The sequence below is a fragment of the Physcomitrium patens genome, chromosome 10, assembly GCF_059467195.1.
Source record: "Physcomitrium patens ecotype Gransden chromosome 10, ASM5946719v1, whole genome shotgun sequence".
Classification (NCBI taxonomy): domain Eukaryota; kingdom Viridiplantae; phylum Streptophyta; class Bryopsida; order Funariales; family Funariaceae; genus Physcomitrium; species Physcomitrium patens.
This window is the reverse complement of record NC_143419.1, coordinates 2,010,987-2,033,672: the sequence shown is the minus strand read 5'-3', so window position 1 is coordinate 2,033,672 and position 22,686 is coordinate 2,010,987. Positions and strand designations below refer to the sequence as shown.

General features: G+C 37.1%; 2 protein-coding genes and 1 long non-coding RNA gene across 8 annotated transcripts; 2 read left to right on the top strand and 1 right to left on the bottom strand.

Moving 5' to 3' along the window:
* Window positions 1-1,692: 1,692 nt before the first annotated feature.
* LOC112287482 (uncharacterized) lies at window positions 1,693-4,536 on the bottom strand. The gene is made up of 5 exons (XR_002971304.2): window positions 4,430-4,536; window positions 3,991-4,285; window positions 3,633-3,762; window positions 2,626-3,395; window positions 1,693-2,411 (listed from the first exon to the last, which is right to left on the bottom strand). It is a non-coding gene; the product is annotated as an uncharacterized LOC112287482 (long non-coding RNA).
* A 4,551-nt stretch (window positions 4,537-9,087) lies between these two features.
* On the top strand, window positions 9,088-12,790 carry LOC112288056 (uncharacterized). Of its 5 annotated transcripts, XM_024531842.3 has the most exons (4): window positions 9,088-11,252; window positions 11,679-11,761; window positions 12,222-12,473; window positions 12,673-12,790. In XM_024531842.3, the coding sequence occupies exon 1, from the start codon at window positions 9,694-9,696 to the stop codon at window positions 10,846-10,848; it is 1,155 nt and encodes a 384-aa protein (XP_024387610.1). In that variant the 5' UTR covers window positions 9,088-9,693; the 3' UTR covers window positions 10,849-11,252; window positions 11,679-11,761; window positions 12,222-12,473; window positions 12,673-12,790. The 5 variants fall into 5 exon arrangements, with proteins under 5 accessions (XP_024387610.1, XP_024387612.1, XP_024387611.1 ...); XM_024531844.3 differs by having other exon boundaries at window positions 11,732-11,761; window positions 12,222-12,790; XM_024531843.3 differs by having other exon boundaries at window positions 11,679-11,756; window positions 12,222-12,790.
* A 3,318-nt stretch (window positions 12,791-16,108) lies between these two features.
* LOC112287668 (ultraviolet-B receptor UVR8) lies at window positions 16,109-20,879 on the top strand. Of its 2 annotated transcripts, none has more exons than XM_024530926.3 (12): window positions 16,109-16,970; window positions 17,882-18,068; window positions 18,216-18,362; window positions 18,545-18,626; window positions 18,741-18,896; window positions 19,058-19,231; window positions 19,352-19,423; window positions 19,544-19,615; window positions 19,719-19,837; window positions 19,968-20,053; window positions 20,218-20,309; window positions 20,455-20,879. In XM_024530926.3, the coding sequence occupies exons 1-12, from the start codon at window positions 16,880-16,882 to the stop codon at window positions 20,554-20,556; spliced, it is 1,380 nt and encodes a 459-aa protein (XP_024386694.1). In that variant the 5' UTR covers window positions 16,109-16,879; the 3' UTR covers window positions 20,557-20,879. The 2 variants fall into 2 exon arrangements, with proteins under 2 accessions (XP_024386694.1, XP_024386693.1); XM_024530925.3 differs by having other exon boundaries at window positions 16,110-16,970; window positions 19,968-20,059.
* The last annotated feature ends 1,807 nt before the right edge of the window (window positions 20,880-22,686 follow it).

Here is a 22,686-nt window from a genome sequence, read left to right as displayed (position 1 = left end):
CGGTGTGATTTCATATCAGAATAATAACGAGGCATCAAATACTTTCTTTCCATGTTTTGTGAGTATTTGTTGCATACTAGTATTTTTTTTAAAAAAAACTTTCAGATGTTCACTTAGACATTTAATTTCGTCTTCTATAAATATCAGAGACTTGTCGTATCATCCAATGCATGCAATGCAGAAAAATGTTTAGTCAAACTTTTATTAATTTACAAAAACAATCAAACAAACAAGAAGTTAATTTATTGATTTTGTTTTGCATGTTTTTTACAAACTCACAAATGGCATATAGTAATTGGATAATAAACACACGTACACACATGTTTTTTTTTGTCTACTAAACTTAGCTAATGTTTACCCATGTAATTTATTTTCTAGATATATTTGTTGTTTTATTTATAGATAGACATGAAAATAATAAAAGAATAATAGTAACGGACATGTATTTTACTCAACAAAAAATCATGTTATTTATTTATGTAGATTGCTTTTAGTTCATGCCGTTCGAAAGTTAAGCATTGTTATGTATTGGGTCATGAGATTTCCTATTTTTGGAGGTGCCAATGATGGGTCCACGTAGGACATGATAATGTTAGAAATTGGAGCCCAAAGTGGATGAATATTTTAAGGTGGAATTCTATCTATTATCCACGTGGCATGAATTAAAAAAGGATGCCACATTTTTTAAAATAAAAAGTCACTTTGGCGTTGAGTGCCACATGGAAAATTTCTTTTCGGGAACCAAAAGAGGTGCATTTCTTTGTGCCAGGTAAGCAATTTCACTGCCTTGCTGGACCCCTTCGGCATGTGACGTGGAAGCTGCCCCCCTTGTAATTATTTTTGGCTTTCAACCTCAATATTTATGCTTTAACTGTTTTTTTACTCAATTTGTTTTTGTTTTAGTGTCATTTCAAACTTTATTCCACTAGTAAGTTTTGAATGAACAAAAAGAAAGAGAAAGGAAAAAATAAAATATTTAGTCATGGGTATATCTTGAATAATTGATGTTTCAGAATGGATATGGTTGAAGAACGGGATGCAAACCATATTTTGATTTTTAATGTCTATATATTATATTATTGGGTATGGTTGCTTGTCCTTCCAAGTGTTGCCACAAAAGTGGTATTTCTAGTAATTAATCCAATGTCATTATTAGTAGTTTTGATGTGTAGAGAAGTAGAACATAATCTTTACAAATTTTTAAAGGCTGAGAATAAATAACATAATAATATAATAGTCGATTCATACTTCAAAGGGTTGGTTTTGGGCTTTATATCCCAAAGAATGAAAATGATTTTTCACATTGAACCTCTAATGTTTCAAGAGATGTTTTTGATGATTTTGAATTACTTCATAACACATGCAGGATATTGAATTATTCGTGTGTGTAGTTGGGAATTTTAGCCGAAGCTAACAACTCGCATATCTTCAAATATATATAGTGAAGGTTGGTTGTGGTCACGTGTTTCGGGAATTCAAAATAATAAAATATTTAACGTTAACCTGATATAAATACAAATTCACACACACACATATGTATGTGTATGTATATATATATATATATTTTTTCTATCTAGACTTGTGTGTGTGTGTGTGTGTGAATGAATGAATTAGTAGCAGCAGGAGATGCAGGCTGCACAATCTGTAACCATTGAGATTTGTACAACCTTCGATCAGGACGTGAGGCACATCTGGCGTGCATCTCGATCAATTAATTAATTACAGTAAAAGAAGAAGAAAAAATAAAAATAAAAATCCAGAATATGACATCCAGTCAAAGTATGTGGTACCAATCGATGACAACTTGCTCTAAATCAGAGGGTGGGTAAAAAGTCATCAGCTTAAGAAACGGTTACGGAGTATATCTAACCAGACTTCAAGTTTGGTTTGAGCTTGAGCTATCAGTATCAGACCAGTCTAAAATTTAATGTGAGAGGAGGCAACACATGTGTGCCGGTTGAACGCTGGTGTCGAGTCTCAAGTAGAAATGGCTCCCACTTTTTCCCCATCTATCTCCATTTCACCAACCATGTCGCATAAGTTGCAAAAGTGAGACGGGGCATTAACACCTATGTTGCGAAATCACTACATAGCCAAACGCAGAACGAGTGTCACTGAACCTTGTTATGGGACTCACTGATGGTTTCGTGTTTCCTGAGTCTATGGTGAAGAGAGGATTGTAGAGGTTTCCTGTGCACATGCCAGACACCACAGCCAAAACATCAAGCTGCTGTTAGTGGGAAAGCTCATGGTGTTCAAGTGCTCATGCATCACAACAAAAAGAGTTCTGGCATTTGGTGAAGAGATGGCTGCCAATCTCTCATGATCACCCAAGATCCCGAAACTTAGCTACTTGAGCAGTGGGTCGCTGTTCTCCGGCACGTGTGCAGCAATTATGGTCACTCTCAGACCTACCACAAGCACGAGAAAAAACACACTTCATCAACTCCGAACACAAGGTGCTGTTATCCTTCATTGACACACCCATTCTGCAAAAGTTTGCGACTTCTTCGGCAATATAATCTAAGAACCAAAGCCCGAATTCATTATTACGAAAATGAAAGACACAAAAAGTTGTATACGTATGTAGAATAGCTTAAATTTTTTAGGGGGGAGGGGTTGTACCAAAGAGAGCAGTAGCTTGACAGACTTCTCAAGGGCTGTCCCAAGAAATATCCTTTTCAGTTTCGTTTCAATAAACAAGCAATATATAAGACTCTCAGTCGGGGCTCAAACGATTCTCCCAGTCCACACATAAAACAAATAGGACATAAGGCAGTGGCAGTAGCAGCTCAGGAAAAGCACGGATAGATCTCCATCATCAGTTCATCATCACGCAATTGTGAGGAGAAGCAAAACCAGTGGACATACCGCTCACCGATTGCAAGGACACCAGAATATCACTTTTAAGTGAAGTCATTATGTTACAAACTCAAAAGAGAGCTGGTGTGATCAGGATGAGTCCAAGGCAAGGGACTCGTACTGATATGAGTATTTTACCTCCAGTCGATTTTGCCAATCTCAGTTTCTCTAACCAGAATTTACTTGGTAGGGAATCTGTTTCTGCAACTTTAAAGGGACCATACTGCTTTAATATGGGTCATAGGTGATCGGTGACGAAGATACAACCACGATACCTGTTGACTTAGGGGATTTAGGGTTTCAGATTCAACCACTAAGAAAGAATGACAGCATATAAAACGAAGCAGACATTAAACTTAACTGAGAGAGAACTAATCCATGTAAAGTCCAGTGCTTCGTGAAGAGTGCCATTCGCTACAAATTATGAATTCTGAATGCACGTAGTCGATAAACAAAACACGAACAGGGGAGAGTCAGAGATTGATTGATCTGCATGAAGCTCTCTCGCATGCCTTGGGATATTTCTAATATATCTGAGGAGACATGCGGTCAGAGGTCAGTAATGATGTTGACACAAAACATCCTATCGAAGCAAAAGAAAACCTCGTGAAATGAATCTCGTCTGTTGTAAAAATTGTATCTGTTGTATCTAAAATCATGGGCACTGATTCGTGAAAAACACATGAGCATGCCTATTACGAGTGCGGAGTACACACTTGCATATATGATATCGAGCACAATGAAAAGCAAATATCGAGTAAGCAGCGTACAACTTCTGGCAACCTCGTTTTCAGCAACATGTCCAGTACAGCTTGTCGAGATAGAATCGTGATTCGACATGGAAGAATTTCCGCAATTTAGCCCACTCGTGTGCCTAAGTGGCAGTTCAGCGATAAGTCTCTGTGATCATGTAGGGTATGGCAATTTTACAGCATCAGCGGGGTAAGGTTTTGAGATAAAATTTGAAGCTGCGCAACTGAAGAACAGAATTCCAAGAGCGTAGTTGGAACCAGAAGCCAAGAGAATTCGCATTTTTAGTTTAACAAAAAGATGTCTTGAATGATATATATATATATATATATATATATAGAGAGAGAGAGAGAGAGAGAGAGAGATGTGTGTGTGTACGAGCGTGCAAGGCGGGAGCTGGAGCCAATGAGTGTTTCATGCAATTTATATATTTCTGATCTACAACTTCTGGGGAAGCCATGCCTCGTATCATCCACGATGCTTCGAAGTAAAGTGTTCTTTTCAGCAATTGTCACCAAAAGCAGAGATATCTTGGACGTTGTACAAAACATGACGATGGGAAGGGAACGCAGCAGGATTCATGAGCCTTGAACACGAAATGATGTAGAGCGTAAACTTGAGTTCGCTCGCGGTTGGCAGCTCGCTGCAGCTCTTGAAATTCGCTTAATGAGAGCTTGGTATGTGAGCAGCACAACAAAACGTCAGTGTGTCAACTGAAATCCCGAAGATCACGAGACCTGTCTGCGAAAATATATAATAAATCCAAAGCTTGTGCTTATGAATGAATTGCGATAAACCAACGATCTGCCGGATTTACCTGGCAGCGAATTACGATAACAATTTAATAATCGAGTTCTGCGACATAGAGGGCTTCGCTGATTTCTCGGTCGGAGGGCAGGAAACCTTAATTTATGAGTTTAACTTGAAAACCCCCGAATTAGGATTTCCTCCTCATTTGGTTCACAGATGAGGTTTAATGCACAGCCACATATTTTTGGCAATGGTTATAATGGCAATGTGAACATGTGTATGTTTTTTTTTTAATATTCTCTTATGATTATACATGTTTTTTTTTTGTAAGGAATTACATTTGGAAATATAGAGGTTGATGATATTTTGATTTGTATAGAAATGATGTTTCTTAGTTGACATGTTGCAATTGTTTATTTTGTGGAGAGAAACCCCCTCCTACGTCAATTTCCTAGGTAGTTAGAACAACTTGTGTAAATAATTAATGCACCAATATTAGTGGATAGAAACATCAAGAAAGACTATTTTTTCATTTTATTTTAATCTTTCAAATACAAAATGAGGAGTACATACAATTGATAACAATTTTAATTTTAATTTATTTTTCCAGTAATACACTGTTAATTTCACTTGAAAAGTAATATGATACTTTAAACTATTACTTTCATATGGAAGTATGAAAACCACTATATAGATTATACTAACAAGTCTTTTGAATAAATTTTAAAATGTTAGTAGAGCCAATAAATAAATAAATAAATAATTGTAGTAAGGCCAAATACTATTTAGTACAAGATTAAGAAATGTGTATTGCACTTCTATCTAAAGAAAGATAGGAGTATAAAGTTCTAATAACAAATTTAGTGACACAAAGATATAAATTGGTGCTAATAGACTATCTCAATTAATTGTAGAATTTGTTTAGCTATAGATTATAAGATCAAAGGCAAAAATAGAAGGACAACAACGAACAAAGCATCTTACTTCTATATGAAGAATATTTTGCCTTCATCACTTTTATTGTGGTCATACATATCAAAAAAGGGAGCAAAACACACAACCATAATATATGCTATTTATATAGACTTGTGCACATATTTTAAAAAGAACCTTCACATCAAGTAATACAAATTAAAGCATTGACTTCAAGACACACACAATATGTTCATCAACCAATCAATCACCTTGAAGATATTGAAGAAATCTTCAAAGCTTTTCAATACCACATCAAATGCCAACTAAACAATCAAATGCTAGTAGATAATGAAATATCCATCAATAGCAACAACACTTGCAAATTCGTTAAGATAAATCATGATCGCATTAATCTCAATGGAGATCTCATTGGCAAGATTGTAATACATATTTAATTTAATTTAATTTTTTTCAAATCATGATCTATTGTAGTTCTTCAATAAATAGCTGAAGGTTTTCAAAATCCAACACAACATCAAATCCTTTCTTAAGTTTGAAAAGAATATTTTGGTTGTTGTATAAAATTTTCTTGAGACTCTACCTATTATTCAAGATATTTGATAAGTTTAAATAGAAATTTATTTCTAATATAAATGAGACTAGTCTTTTTTACTACATGCACATAAGCATTTGTATTAGTTGCATTCAAACAATAATAAATACTATAGTGAAATAGATAGATTCAACAATAATGTATAGGAAGAAAATAATTCCTTTGCCAATTTATAACTTGATGGATAGAAATAAAACAAGGATTAGATCATTATTGATAGTTGTATCAACAATAATAGCAATGACAAGTAATTGATTTGATTTATTAGTAAATAAGTTAATCCTTGCTACTTCAAGCATGTTAACCTTCACAATATTGGTTGTAATTATTACAACAATTCTAAGGTTTTTATAACACAAATCATCTTTTTGAAGTAATTCAAGTAATTTAATCAATGCCTAATAAACCAAAAAGTTACTTTTATCCTTGAGAATTATAACGCCTATATTTTCTTAGCATAACTCCATATCTATATCACTTTGCAAAATACTACCATTCTTTATATTCAAAATTTGACATCCAACATATAGTCTTACAATGTTGGAATTATTAGAAATATCAAGATTTACTATATATAGAACTTTAATTATTTTTTTATAGAGCACCATGAAGACAATGTCAACAAGATTAAGCATATTTATATTTTATTAGTGATTTAGATGGAAGTCACTATATAGACTTTGATATCAAGATAGAAACAATCTACCATTATTTATGGCATTATAAGCTTTTCTTTGAGTTGGGCAACACAATTGAATTCTATGAAGATAAAGTCTTATACTATGTCATTGTTGATAATTTGCAAGAGTAGATCTAATATTTATATTAACAAAATCTAATAGATTTCAAAAACCTTTTAGACTACTATAAAAATCAAGTGATTACTTGCATTCTAAATATCACAATGTTATTGAAAACTATATTTTAAAAGACAACTCAATTCAAAGCAAAATGCTAAAATAAAAAATAGTAAAAAAAACATTTGAAATTATAATAGTAAATGTGCTTAAATCAATCCAAGTATACAAAATGTCTTGACTACATTGAGAAGATGGTTCGTAGCAATTCATTGCAATTGTTAAGAAGATAAAAGATAAAATAAGTATGGTCAAGTTTAACAAAATCATTTAGAAGGATATTTGTCAATTCTTTTTCTCACATGGGTTTTAGATTTAGTAGCATTTTATAGGATATTTATTCATTTATTAAATTTTTTTTTTATATATTTAAAATATTTAGAGATTTAATTATCATATCATAATGTTTTTATAGAGGTTTATAATTTTAAGTATAGATGCAATGTTGGAACTGATAAGTTTTATAATTGTAGAAAAATATGATTTTATATAATATAAATTTAGATATATTTTATTAAAGCAAAAATATTCTTATAAGTGAAAAGAAATAACAAAAAGAATAGAAAAACATCAATACAAAAAGAGACAGTTTTATCCCCATTATAAACCACAAAAATAGACAATTACACCAACTCATGTAAGATCTTAAAGAAAATACACTAATCTATTATTCTTGACTAAACTAACTATTGCAGCCAAACAAAGAATAAAGCATATAATATAAATCCAAGCATTTCTATCTCTTCCTTGATGTAATAGTGATAGTGATCCTTCTTCAAATTCACTTATTTTAACATGTATATTACTAAAACTTAAAATAATTAATATTTAAGATAACAATTTAGAGAGTATAGTGGTAATACTATAAAACAAGTAAATATAAATCTATCAATAATATTATAGAATAATAGAATAAATCTAATTATTAATAGATTAATATTTAAGATAGGACATAAAAACAAGCAACAATAAGTCCAAAGGTATATGAATAATATCCATTTATTTGAATAATGTGTGATTATATTTAGAAATTTCTCAACTAACAAGGTTCTAAATTATGCAAAATAAAAGGACAATAGAGACTATTGAATTTATTTAGGATGTGCATAAGAAAAAAAATGAACATATTTAATTACTCAATTAATTTAATACATGTAATAAGAAGGAATATAGCTAAAGTTCCAAATGTGCCGATGATTTAACAAATATTATTGCCCTATCTTGAAATTAATGACATTTAAGATGATATTAATCATAAAAATTTGGTATCAATATCATGAAAGAATTTATATACAAATATATGAAATCTATAATTACTGAGATAAAAAAATAAAGACAATTTAAAAGACATCAACTCAATCATATAGTAGATAGAATGGATGTCATTCCAAGCAACAAGATCTAAAAGACATACTAAAGATAGCTTGTTGTTTGTTAAAGAAGATTTAAGGAATGAATCATAGATCTTATATATTAAAGAATAATACTTAAAGAATACATATAACTCTTCAAATCTAAGTTCTATTCTCATATCTAAAGTGCTACTTCTGAATAGACAAGACATAACATCTCATGTGGCTAATGACATTATCAAACCTTGAAAAAAGAAATATTTGAAGATATTAACTCTATGCAATTAGAATAGATGCTATGCAAAGCGACAAGAAGTAAAAGATGTATTATTGAAAGTCTATTGTTGGTCAAAGAAAGATGAAACAATGAATTATTTTCTTTTTATACTAAAATACAAAACATAAAGAATATTTTCAATCTCCAAATTTAAATCCCATTATTATATCTAAAGTAACGATACCTAATAGATAAGATACAACACCTCATGTAGGTAAAGTAAGAAACTCAAAACAAAAAACCTATAAGAATCATGATGAAATAAATGACATAGTAAGAGTAGTTTTTATTCAAAGTGCAATCTTTATTCAAGTATTTAATGCATAGTATACAACATCAAATTGTAGTATTTTTAACCTTACTTGCTAATGATCTATATTTTAAATTGCTTGAAATTAGGAAATTTATTTTCAAAAAATATTTGAATTATTTAAGAAAAGAATTGAGGAAGCACCATATACAAAAATTCATGATTCACTCTTGATGGTGGCCGCAAACTAGCAACCCAACACCGTGGTACCGGTAACCGCGACGATTAAAACGGCTACTTCCGGTAAGTTCAGTGGCCCAACGAATCGGTAACCCGCTATACCAGTCCCGTTTGAGAATCCGGACGAAAGATTCAGCAGCCCAACGTTTCGCTCAAATAACGACGAGACCGTTGACGATCGCTGCCAGAGTTTGTTTGTGTCGGTGGGAAAATCGCAACTGACGCGTTGGAGCAGAGCATGAAGTCTTTCGTTTCTCGCAACGAAGTGCTGCGCCGCAACCTGCATCGTGGCACTGTCGATGATTTCCTGGCCCCAGACCTCTGAAAGCTTTGCAAGGTGTTTGAAAATCTGGGAGACAGACGGTAATGGGTATATCTTTTAGGGTTTCAAGCAGCTCTCGTCAAGTCTCTCCTATTTCGAAGCTCTTCCCATGTTTCGTAGCTTCGGTATTCCCGCGGCACTGGTAACAATCTGTTGTTGGATTTGGAATTTCGGTTTTCGGGAGGGTGTGGAGTGTTTAGGTTTTTGGGTTTTTTTCGGTTATGGTTTTGTGCAAAATCAGGTAACCTTGCTTCAGTGTCAAGATTGGGGCGGTGGGATTTGCGGGTTTCAGTCGGGCGATGGGAGTGAAGGTCGTGGAGGTTCTTGAAGGGTTCTGGAATCTGTTCTGAGTGGGAATCCCTGCTGGGCGAATGCGATTTGCTAGCTCTGCATGTGAAATTTGATCAATTGTGATTTGGAATTGGAGATTTGAGGTGGGACAGGGCTTTCGAGAAGATGCAAGTGCGGTTTAGGACTTGTAAGTTGTAGAGGGATACTCTCCACAATGGTGCATGATAGTGTATTAGATGTGGTTCATGACGAGTTCGAAGATGATTCGGATTACGAGGATGGATGTGAGGAAGAGGAGGAGGGTGAAGAGGCTGGCCAACTGCAGTCTGGGTTTAAGGCCTTAGATATTTCAAGAACTGAGGGAAATGAGGGGTTTGTTAATGAAGACGGTGAAATATTAGTAGCAAATGATACTAGTGAAAATGGTGCGGACAAGAGCTCAAGAACAGTAGAGTTTCAAGGAATCAATGGTACGCATGAGAAGAATCAGAAGAAGAAAAAGAAGAAGAAGAAGAGAGGTGAGAGACGGAGACAGTCCGCTCCACGGGAGAAAACAGTGATCATCGAGCGCTTTGTGGTGCAGACGTGCAGACGAATAGAAGAAACGAAATATCCTTTGTTTCGAGAAGCAGTGGACAGGATTGGCATTGAGGCCATGAAGGGTCTTCTGAACCAGGTGGATGCGATTCAGAAGTGCGGTGGTCAAATGACAGCTGATGGACTTCGTCGTCGATCTGCAGGAGGTGTACTGTGGAATTTACTCCGGGATCATGTTGGTCCTGTCCTGTACAAGGAGATAATGAAGGAAGGAAATCGAAAGCATATAGAACAGCAGAAAGCAAAGCAGAAAGAAAGAGGGACTGGGAAACGCCAGCACATGGATGTAGATACAGGAGGAGATGAGCGTCCAAATGTTAAACGGTGTAGAACAAGTCTGGATGCTGATCGCCTTCCCAGGGAAGAAGGCCGTCCTGGGCGAGGAGTATCTCGAGAGAGACCACGTAGAGCAAGCTTGAGGGAAGAAGTAGACAGTGCCCGTGTACCCGCCGCGCTACAGAATGCATGGATTCAAGGGCTGAAGAAGCAATCAGAGCGAGGTGTTCCACCAGAAGCTAAAGTTTTGAACCCTAAAGCTTCTGCGGGACCAAATCCGTTACAATCGAATAGACCAGTTTCTGAAAGGATCAGGATGGCTGTGAGCTACGGTGACCTTGTTGAAGAGGGACACATCGCCACTGATAGTCCAATCCATGGTGTCACTGAGGTTTACGATTCTGGTGTCCAGGAGTGGGAATGTGGCGGTCAGATCAACAGAGATCATTGCAATATTAGGGAGGGGGAGATGGAGGAAGGAGAGATTACAAATTGAGTCATGCTTTATCGTTGGCTGAGCGCATCATCATCGATGTTTTTTCCAATCGAATCATTGAGAAAGGGTTTTAACTTCAGCGAGGCGATTTTCAATTTTATTTGGTTCGCAGATTCGGAACTAGGCTCCTTTATTTAGTGAATATCTTGTCTACGTTTCACTGTAGATGTTATGGCTCAACAGCCTTGAGGAAGATTTTGTACGCCCTATTGTCCCAGTCTTCGGAAACTGATAAAACCCTTTCCGAGGATACGCTGTCACACGCTCCTTCCTGGTTATACATCCTGAAAGACTACTCATAATCCTGGTTGGTTGAAGTTAGCGATCTTCTCATTCTAGAACGAAGAAAATGATGTCACGCTTCATAAGGGGTTTACGGTTTTTCAAAGAATAAAGAGGGACAGGTACAGATTCATCACTGTTTTGCTCTGTTGGCCACCATGCTTTGAGATCCTTTTGAAATCTGTTGGCTGTGTTTTAATCCAAAGACTGTCTGAATTTAGACTTCTCCCTTTGTAATTACTTGTGACATTTACGAGGGATGATGTGATTGGATCTGGAAAATCTTAGCAGCAGCAAAATCTGTAGTACTTTGCATAGTAGTGGTGTGGTAGGAGGGACCTGATAACTGGAGTAAAAGAATCGCAGTGGACAATCGTTTTTATTTCAAATAGGCCAACACGCTGTTGTCTGATTAGACGATAACCTGCATGGATTAGCACTTAGAAAACTAACAGATTCTTATCGTGTTTGGTTATATCTATACTGCCTCTTAAGTAGACTTTATGCCCTGGCACTTATAGTTCTCTTATTTCTTCAAATTCGTCCAGTTCCATGTGTTTTTGACAGCTTTGTGAATTGTTGGACTTGCTTCGTGGTTTAGACGGGTGACGAGTACGATGAAGAAAGTAAGGTTCGTTATGTCTTCAAAATACTTGATGTCTTGGAAGTATCGTTTAATCAAACGTACGAAATTCAATGATCCTCCATCAGCGCCACAACCGTTTTCTTTAACTTTTTGGATGCCATCTTGAGTTGAACAAAATCATGAGTTTTTACTTCCCTTTTAAGTCGTTTAAATGTTTGTCAACATGGCATCGATATCTTTCGTAGCATGAAGGACAACGTGAACATGTACCGGATTGAAGCCTCCATCATGAACCTAACACTTATACAGGACTAAAGCGTCTGCACAGTTAGTGCCGAACTTCCAATTCCGTGTTCCGAATCGGTAGCTTTTGAATATATACTTGAACAGGAATGACGAACTCTTTGAAAGCGTTCGACCTTTAGCGACGAAGTCCACTACCTTTCTGTAGGAGACATTTTTTTTCCTCACTTGAGCAGTTGCGGCTTCTGTGTGAAATGTCCAGCACGAAACTTCACTACCACGTCAGGACTCTGAAACTGCGCTCCTCTGATCAAGAAACCAACTGCTGGAGAAATCGGAGCATTCATTGGCAGTGAGATAAGATTCTAGACTCTCAACTTCTTTTCACAAGTTCCATAAGTCCATGTTTGCTATCATTAATGTTATCAATCACTGATATGTCTAGGCCGGCCCTGTTGCTTACAACTGACGTGGAGATTCTCTGTATCTGCTGCAGAAATCTATTTGAAATTCTGTAAGCAAGCTCCTGCGTTCCCATACTCAAACTCTAATTGATGCAACCAATTCATTCACATCACATGAATCTTGTGTGCACCCAGAGCAGCAACTCTGTTTGCAAAACTTAATTTGCAAGCATTCTGTGTGGGTCTTGTTCTTTGTCAGAGGCGTTAATATAGGCTGCTCACCATGTAAGTTGGCCAACATTGCAACAGGTGACCAAAATCTCAGAGCATATTCATGATACCTGCTGTATTATGGAATTCAGCAACAAAAAATAAAATAATAAAAACTACACAAAAAACGAATCAATTATCGTTAAATTTGAGACGATGGGCTGCGTTTTTGATAGGAAGAGATTTTTCAGTGCAGATTTAGTTGAAGGAGTAGTAATTTACGACAGCATTTGGATGACTGTTTTAACACTATGAGGATAATGGTTTACAAGAGAGGATTTGGGTTCTATTATTTATTTATTTTAAAATATACTAAATGCAAAAGTATTGAGTTCTTTGATAGTGAACAACAAAAATGAAAAAAATAATAATCCAGTGTGTTGGAAATCGTTTTGCATACCCTATCAAAATAAAAATGTAGAAAAATAATCATAAATGATTGGGAGAGTTTTAAGAGTTTCATTACATTCCTTAAGGCAGGGTTGTTATTAGTGGAGGCCACTCAACAAACTTGAGTTGACCAGGTTGTCTTTTACAAGTCCAAACCACGTAAGACTAAATCAAATACTCATTTACATCTCACACTCCCAAGGATTCAATACAAAAAAACAAGACAAAATCTGTGGAAGAAAAATTTCCCACCAGGATTTTGGACAGTTTATATTTTCAAATTTAGCTGTGTTTTGTTTTGTTATTTAAACTCTGCATTCAAACATTTAAAAAATTGGTAACACAATCGTACAAGACACACGTTACCTTGGGAAGTGCATGTACTTCATTGTTTACGTGAATTTTGAGATTCAGATTTATGCATTCTTTGATCTATTTACCAACACAGACCAGGTTCTTGCAAAGGCTTTTTGGTTGGGTCCTGGTCAAAAGCTACTTTTTGGTTCAACTTTTTGACTGGATGGGTGAGCTGGGATTCCAACAATCAACTTTGCATTTGGACACACCATTATTGACTTGGATTTTGTGAGAGTTTTGATTTCAAAGGTCAATTGATTTAAAAAAGTGTTTGTTTGTATGTATTATGGATGGCTTCTCACAAACAATTGGGTTATCTCATATTGATTTGTGTTTATCTATATTTATATTTATATATATATATATATATATATGCGCACAAATACATGCTTGTATATTCAATTTATTAGTTGTTAGAAATAATGATGTTGTATATGTTAGAATTTACACACAATGTCATAAATGACTCATACAATAACAGTAATGTGTGCTACATTTTTTTATTGCAGTGTTGTTGCTGTTTTACTGACCAACAGTAAATGCATTATTGCTCCTTTGAAGCAAGGATTTGAATACGATGAAATAAAAGCTAATATCTAGATTTTGGATCTTGAACTAGTTATTAATGTGATTACATGAAATAGATAAATAAATAAATAAATAATAACATTTAAGAACTCGTGCCAAAAATAAATTCAAAATAAGATTTACTTCAACCTAAATATGTATGTATGTATATTTTCAAGGATTGTGTAGTTTTTAATATTTATTGCACAACTATCATTTAATTATTTCTGTTGTTTAAAAATTTTATTTTAATTTCAAAATATAATTTTAAACTCTGTGATGCATTTGTTTGGTTATTTTTTCTGCTTTTGTATCCTATTTTTGCTATTAAAAGAATACGGAAGAATGAATTCATTTAAATGAAATTAATTTATTATTAAAATAGACGAGTTTATGTAACTGTGAATGGAATCAAATGACTTTAAAAACAATCAAATATCCACACTCTGATAAATGGAATTTATGTGGTGCCAATTGGTATCATAGTCATGTGTTACTGTTCTTTTTGTGGGCATATTGTATTGAATATAGCTTGAAAGGTATTAAAATTGTTATACTTTCATTTTCTCAATATATGTACAAAAACAATTCGTGTTATTCCAAAATAATAATAATGTTACTGCTGACAATAACCATCAATTCATTCATGCACACACACACACACACACACATATATATATATATATATATATATGAATACACACTACTTTAGTTATTAATAAATCCACTTGGCATGTGTCTTATTTACAATCAGACATATTTCAAACTCAGGTACAAACTAATTTATGTAGAAAAAATTCTCCAACAAGATATGTTTGTTATTTTTGGCATGTTTTGTTTTGTTTTGTTATTATTTTAATTCAACTTCTAAATTATAGCCATATGAGTTTACACATGGAGTAAACACGGAGTAAATCAAAAGACTTATACAAAACATGACTACCCACATGACACCTCTAGAAGGAAAGACATTGTAAGAGGTGCACATGTTGACAATTGCAATAAGTTCACAATATTATTCCACATTCAAGTTTTTGCATTGTCTAGAATACATATATCAAGTTAGTTGATAGCTAATAAAAACCATTCACATGCAAGTAAGTGGAATCAATATTTATATTCATATTCATTTTTTCTTTTCTTTTCAAATACAAATAAGTATAAGGGCATAAAATAGCAAGTATACATGATTTCACAAGATTGCAAATCTAAATAGATAACAATGAATTTGTTAGTCTTGTGGGCACGACTAACTACATACCAAGTTTGCAATATACTTTTTAAGGAAGAATATATATATATATATATAACTAAGATACTAAAAGTTTCTTTCATGTCTCTTTATTTGTTACCTCTTGGTTTATTCAAATGGTCACATCCATTGAAGAGTATGATAAGTTCATTCCAACCTCCCTTTAGAATCTGGATTACTAAGTTTTGAATACTGAAACACAAGAAATTAAATAAGAAAGTGAGTTTGTGTGAAATGAAAATGAAAGGTTTTTATTAAATCAACTCATCCATCATGAAAAATAAATAAAATGACCTCTAGATTCATTTTTCCTCTATTAGATCTGCAATCAATAAAAACCAACCACATTCATCATGATTACCATATTCTTCATCAAGGGTGGGTCTATTTAGTGACAATATGGATATATTTAACATTCCCCTTAGTTTATTGCAAGTTAATGTGTAGCTATTAATCTACTCTCTTGTTTGAAAACATCTTTTGATTTTAGGCTTCATTCAGCAAATAAATTTATTATCATTATTATTATTGTTCTTATTTTTTGCTCCAGCATTGATGTTAACACACACATGTTAATAAAAAAAAATAAAACATCCAATGAATATTTATACAGTTATTTAACGCGAAAATGGAGTGATTGCATGTGGAGTAGGTACGATCGCCGCCATTCAAATACAAATAAGAAAATAAAATTGTAAAAAATAAGGAAACAATTCTGCTAAATAATGAGACAGAGGAGAAGCTGAATGAACGCTAACGTAGTCCATGAAAAGGACCAGATCAGCTCAACACAAGGGGGGGCACGGGCGCGGGCGCGGGCGGGGGCTGGGCCACCCGCGCCCGCGCCCGTGCCCGTGGGGGTTGGATATTGGGGGGGGGGGGGGGGGGGGGGGAGAGCGAGTGAGAGAGAGTGAGGCCAAGCCTGCGAAGCAAAAGAGAGCGAGACGCGAGGGCCTGCCCAACAACACAGTCTCTTCTTCATGCGCCATCGCTATTGCCATCTCGAATCTCGCGGCCCCTTTTGGCAATGCGATTGCACGGTGCTACGATGTGCACAGCTCCAGCACAAACCCAACAATCGCTCCCTCCCCCCTCGCAGAATGTAGTCGGGTTCGGGTTTTGATTGTGGTCGTGATTTGTATGCCCCTCCCTGCTCCGTTGCCTCTCGCACGCGGGCCGATGCGCGCTGCTGCTCTCACAATCGAGTCTCTGATGATGCTCTGTGTGTGTCTGTAGAAGCTCTGCGTACAACCCATCTCGTGGATTCTCACGCCCTCGTGTCGAGTTTTCGAGATGTTCGTGTAGTGGTAGTCTGCTTTTTGTAGTCCCGCGGAGTGTGTGCCGTTGTTGTGGTAGAGTGCTCTCAAGCGTCCGCGTCGAGATTGGATGTGTGTGGGTGTGTTAGCCCGGTTTTTTTTGTTAAGTTCATGGGTGGGAATTTCCGTAGATTTTGTTGGCTCGAGGGTCGTGCTTGATCTTGAGAGCGGTAAGTGTGTGTGTGTGGTGAGGACGATTTTAGGGAATCGGGTGTCATTCTAGAGCTGAATGGTCATAGTGGGCCGGTGCATTGGAACGTAGAGTGTGTAAGGAGGTGGTCAGAGCTTTTGGTGGTATGTGTAACTTTAAAGCATAAGGATTGGGGAAAACTGCGGCAGTGGTAGTGGAGAGGTGTTCAAAGGGATGGAAGATGCCAAAGCCTCGAGCAGCAGGGGTGTCCGGAGGCAGGTCCTTGCGTTGTCTGCTGGAGCCAGTCACTCAGTAGCTCTACTATGTAAGAATACTCCCTCCCTTGTATTTCCTCGGGAACTAATCTTTCTCTGACTTTTTGGAGGTGTGAATCTCACGCATTGCTACCGACCGGATTGACCAGGAAGCCTGGAATGAGTATTTGTTTCACGTAGAGTCTTGGTCTGAATTGAAGGGCTCGCGAACTTCGTTTGTTGTTGGTCACTGTATAATCTGTTTTCAGAAAGTTCGGCTACTCTACCGGCAAGCTATGTCTCTTTTCTCTTCTCTACTCCTCTTCTCATCCGACAGACAAGAGGTTCTCTCAACCGATCAGCTGAATAACCGCTTGTGAATTTATCTCATCTCCTAACCCACCACTATTCTGAAGTGGCAAACTCCCAGTTTTTGTTCTTTTTTGCTTTTTCCATGTTGCATCGTTTTCGTTTTCGTTCGTAAAAATTTGTGGGTTTCTCTCCCCCCCCCCAAGTTTAACTCCGACTATGGATGTGACTGAGTGAATTGTACACTTGTTAGATTTCTGAACATTAGACGGGTAGTTTCTCTTCCTTACTGATGACGCCTGCCGCACCGGTGTATATGACCTGTAATTCGAGATCTGTTTGGTGGTATGCTAACCGTGTTCTCAAGGAGTCTTGCCTGCACGGCGCATTTATTTAATTAATTTTGGAGATTTCTGAGGACTTTGGCGACACTTAAATTGCCCTTAATATACCATGAAAGGCATCAATGTAGGCTAGTGCAGGGATTTTTCCTACAACATTTAGATATTATTACTGATTCCCTCTGTAGCTTTTGTAATTGGAGAAGTGCCACTTGAGAGCTGAACATGTTAGTTTTACTTAGCTGATGGCTTGGTGGTAATAACTTAGTATTGTTATCCGCAGCACTGGCTTTTGTCTCATTGAAGCGGGGAGGGGATTGTGTTTTGTGCAGCTGGTGACTTGGTATGTTCATGGGGTCGTGGTGAAGATGGGCAACTTGGACATGGCGATGCCGAAGAACGTCACTTCCCCACAATTGTTAGCGCCCTGGATGACTGTGAAATATCGTCTGTTACATGCGGAGCAGACCATACTACCGCCCTATCGAACTCGACCAAAACTGTATACAGCTGGGGCTGGTAATGGATGCTTTCTGCGTATCACAAGGAATGGTGTTACTTAGGATTTGATTGAGGATCTAAGTGGCCACCGTATTTCGTGGAAGGAAACAGCGTGGTGCAGAAATTTTAACTTGTTTCTGTCTGATATGCCATTTGGCCTCACAGGGGAGATTTTGGAAGACTAGGGCACGGCAATTCAAGCGACTTGTTTATACCACAGCCTATCAAGGCTCTAAAGGGCCTGGAGGTAAAGCAGATTGCTTGTGGTGACAGTCATTGTCTCGCTATTACTACAGATGGTGAAGTTCTCGGGTACTCTTTCATACCTAGTTGCCTCTGGAAAATTTACGTTTTTTCAATTTCTGAACGTCAATCTTCCATCTTTGTGTTTGTCAAGACGGTGTCATTGAAGTCATCTACTTTTCGAGTGTACATTCTGTCTAGTATGCGGAGTCCTTTCGCTAAGCACATTTGACTTCGTTTTGTCTGTACAGCTGGGGTCGCAACCAAAATGGTCAACTTGGTCTTGGCCACACAGAGGATGTGCTGACCCCTCATAAATTGACGGCCTTTGAGGTGGGTTCACTGCGTTTTGTTTCTTTATCATATTTTCTCACATGAATACATCGCCGTTTCGGGGTTGGGGTTATGAAATTTTCGTTCCCTCCTTAACCTTATTACGGAATACAGGGCGTAGCAGTGAAGATGTTAGCTGCTGGTGCTGAGCACACCACCGCCGTGACCGAGAACGGAAAGCTTTACGGCTGGGGATGGGGGCGGTATGGGAATCTTGGGTTGGGTGACCGGGAGGACCGCTTAGTGCCTGACCAAGTAGCAGCTGTAGCTGTACGCAAAAGCCTCATTCTCTTCATGTCTTCGTCTTCGATTGCGTCCTGTTTCCTTTGCACGCACACTAGATACCAATCTCAAGAAAGCTGTGAGTTGAAGGGAGCAGACGGGTACGTGGGTCTTTGTCGTCCTTTACACTGTCTATGTTGCATGAACAGGGGGAGCTAATGAAAATGGTGGCATGCGGGTGGCGCCACACAATTTGTGTTGCGGAGTCTGGGAATATGTACACTTTCGGGTGGAGCAAGTATGGACAATTAGGTCATGGTGACTTCGCCGATCATCTTATTCCGCATCAAGTCCAAGCACTGAAGAGCAAGAAGATCCAAGCGGTACTTTTGCTTTCTGCTTCTGACTAACTGACAATTCTAGCCCTATAAAATCACCTCTATGGATTTTCCTTGTCACGCAGATCTTTCGCATATTGGTCATTTTGTGGTTTGGGCTTTCAGATCACAGGAGGTTGGCGGCATACTTTTGCGTTGGACTCTGATGGGCGCCTTTATGGATGGGGTTGGAACAAGGTCAGTGCTGGAGTTTCTTAGTTACTTGTTCGATGGTTTCATTTTATTGAGAATTAACTTAACTTGATGTTCGTATTGCCTCGTTGGTTTCTTATATGTGTTACTTTGTTGTTTCATCAGTTTGGTCAAGTAGGATGTGGAAACACTGAAGACCAGAGTTCTCCTCAACTTGTGAAGGGCCTTCAAGACCAGGTATTTTAATTATTCGAAGGGAAAGCTGATTCGAGTAGCTTCATGCAGTTAGCAACGGAAGCCTTGAGGATCTTGCTAAGGCTGGTTAATTTGGGTGCTGCAGGTTGTGACTGTTGTACAATGTGGGTGGAGACATACACTGGCAATGACTGATAGAGGCAACGTGTACAGCTGGGGCCGAGGCACAAGTGGTCAGCTAGGTCATGGCGATACCGTAGACAGGTTCGAATCTCTTCGCAGACTGGAAAGAGTCATGGATGTGCTCCAGGATCATGTGAAAAGCAGTGATGGATTTAAACCAGAGTATTGATATAACAGGCAAGTATGACACTGGCTCTGTGTTTGTTTGTAGATCTACTCCCAAGAGGATTGAGATACTAAGCTCTGATGGCTTTGCCTGCGAGCAAATCGAGAGCTCTGGATCTTCAAATTGCACCAGTAAGAGTACGAGTCGTTTCTAACTAAATTTCAGAATGTACCGCAATTTTAGCTATGAACTCTCGTAATATGAATTTCTGAATGACCAGGAGACTATTGACGGAGACGCTAGGTACATTTTTTTTGCTTATTCTTTTCTTGCATTATTTGGGGTTTGCAAGCAGCTTCAAATTGGATATCACCGGCTGAGAGATATGCCGTAGTGCCAGATGAGACGTTGGGACCACTTGCTAGACGCCTGCATCAAACTACTAACGTAAGTCTTCAAAATTGAGCGTTAATTACAACTAACTGTTTTTCTTCTACGGTTTAGAGACCTTGCAATTGCAAAGAGTAGCTGAAGACGCACATGAGTTGTATTACCAGATTACAACGGTGCGTGTAAATGTGATGGAATGCAGTTTGAAGGAGAGGAGCTTGAAGTACCAACCGCGAGTGATGATTCTTCTGGAGACGCTAATGTGCCCGACACAGACACGAAGCGCATGCGCACCACGCTTTGATTGTACAGCGACCAGAGACAGATATTTTCGGCACACATTCACCATCTAGCGCTCATCAGGGCTCAACTTTCGCAAGAGAGATGGGCGAATCATCCGTTGATATGAATACGGCGACGGGAAGCTTTGTCTAGAGCCTCTCATTCCAATTCCAATTAGGCCGCGAGTTCGTAGTAAAGTTCCCGGCTTGTACAAATGTAGGTAGAGCTCTACAAAGTGCTGTTGCTGATGCAAGACGAGACATCATTCTGGACCTCGTAATGTGTAAACCCACATGTGATCAGTGGTCTCAATCCATCATTCTATAACACCATTTTTGGGAAGAATACTGCACAAATCAGCTACTATTTCTCCTCCTTTCCTCCACTTAACACAGCAGCTCTTGCTCTTCAAGTGTCTCGCGGAACAGAAGCTGCAGAGATCTCTTCCTCAGAACGCACAATTATCTCGCACATGGAACTTTTACCAATGTAAATAGTACCATTAATCTCACTCCACGAAAGTCTTCTGACATGGAACTCGGAAAAGTTGTGTGAAATTTACACCTTGAGCAGCGAAGGCCTCCCAACGTAGTTGCTGGAAGATAAAGAATTCCTTTTGAACATGAATTGGGTTCGAAGTCTTGCTGAATCCCACCTTCCAAGCAAAAAGAGTTTCATATTCCACCAAACTTTCAGATCTGACTAAACATGCTTTTGTGAAGGAGGAGAGAACGTTTTCAAACATAATCATTCATCTACGAAAGTGGGAGAATGGTTCCAATGAGGAGAGAAAGGTACAAACCATGTGAAAGAACTAATTGGAGCATGATATCTGTTTGCAGTTGAAGAAAAAGTTGTTACTCTTCTGAAAATATTCGGGGTCTTTTATGATAGAAGTGGGTGTTGTTAGAACCACGCACTGACTGATTTTGGATCCCTCATTTTAAAAAAACATCATCCATAGGGAGTATAAATAACAATTCTATTGAAAATGAATTAAACTATCGCAGGCATTATACCAAAAGTTGTCATCAAGAAAATCATCAGAAAAAAAACAATGTGGATTATTATGAAAATAACAATTGAATAAGCGTCACCTATAGCAAAAAAAAACTTGGTTTTACTAAAGAGTTGATTCTATTGGTCACTAACTCCAAAGCCAAGCTAAGATACGAGGCAACTTTAGGCAATTTCCATGTCACTTGAGGCCACAATCCCAGCCTCCAATTAATATTTCCTGTAGATTTTGTTCTTACTACCACCTTTTCCTTTAGCATGATATATGCTCTAGTACATTCTATGTTGGCACTTTATCATTGGTCTTCTGTTTCTTTCAAGAAATTTCTACGTGCCCCTTAAGCATGTTTTTTTGGGGAACTTTTCATTGACCCTTTCTCTTTCTTTTGATATACTTCATAGTGGAAAAGGTATGAGGTTTATGAAATTCATTACAATTTTTTCAAAAATAAAAATGGATATTTTAAACATAAAGCAATTTGTGAGATAAAGAAATGCATTACTACATTATATTTGAAGATGATTAAAAGGGAAAAGATGAATGATAACATTCACACTCAAGTCAATGTGGTTTGTAATTGCAATTGCATACAAATCAACAATACAATTTCACTGAATTATCCTGTTAACACAATCAAACAGTCTAATAGAAAAAGGTTCAGAGAACTGTTGCATTCTCGCCTTGGGTGTGGGTATCAATGCAACACTGCTACCACAAGTTAGCCAAGGTACTGTGCAATGAATATTGCAGGGTGAAACTGTAGAAAGAAAAGTCGTTAACGGACGATGTGCTGATAAGAAATAATACACCAGGGCACAAAGCAAGAATGCTTTCTAAGTGCAAATTATTCTTCACATCAACGAATCGAAATTGAACATCCTCACGGTTTGAACACTAAACACAAATGTCTTGCTAATCAAATCTAGAGCAGTAGCACTTCTGCACTAACTAGCTTTCCTCGTGATTTTATTTTATTTTATTTGTTTAGAGAATCATTCTTAAGTCAAGTCAAGCTTCTATGAAACCATGTCAATGGAAACCAACGGTATTTGAGAATACATTGCTCATGAGAATTGCTGTTTGCTCTAAGAAAAAAATCTCCGTTAGAAACAGGAATGGCTAGTTAGCATGGAA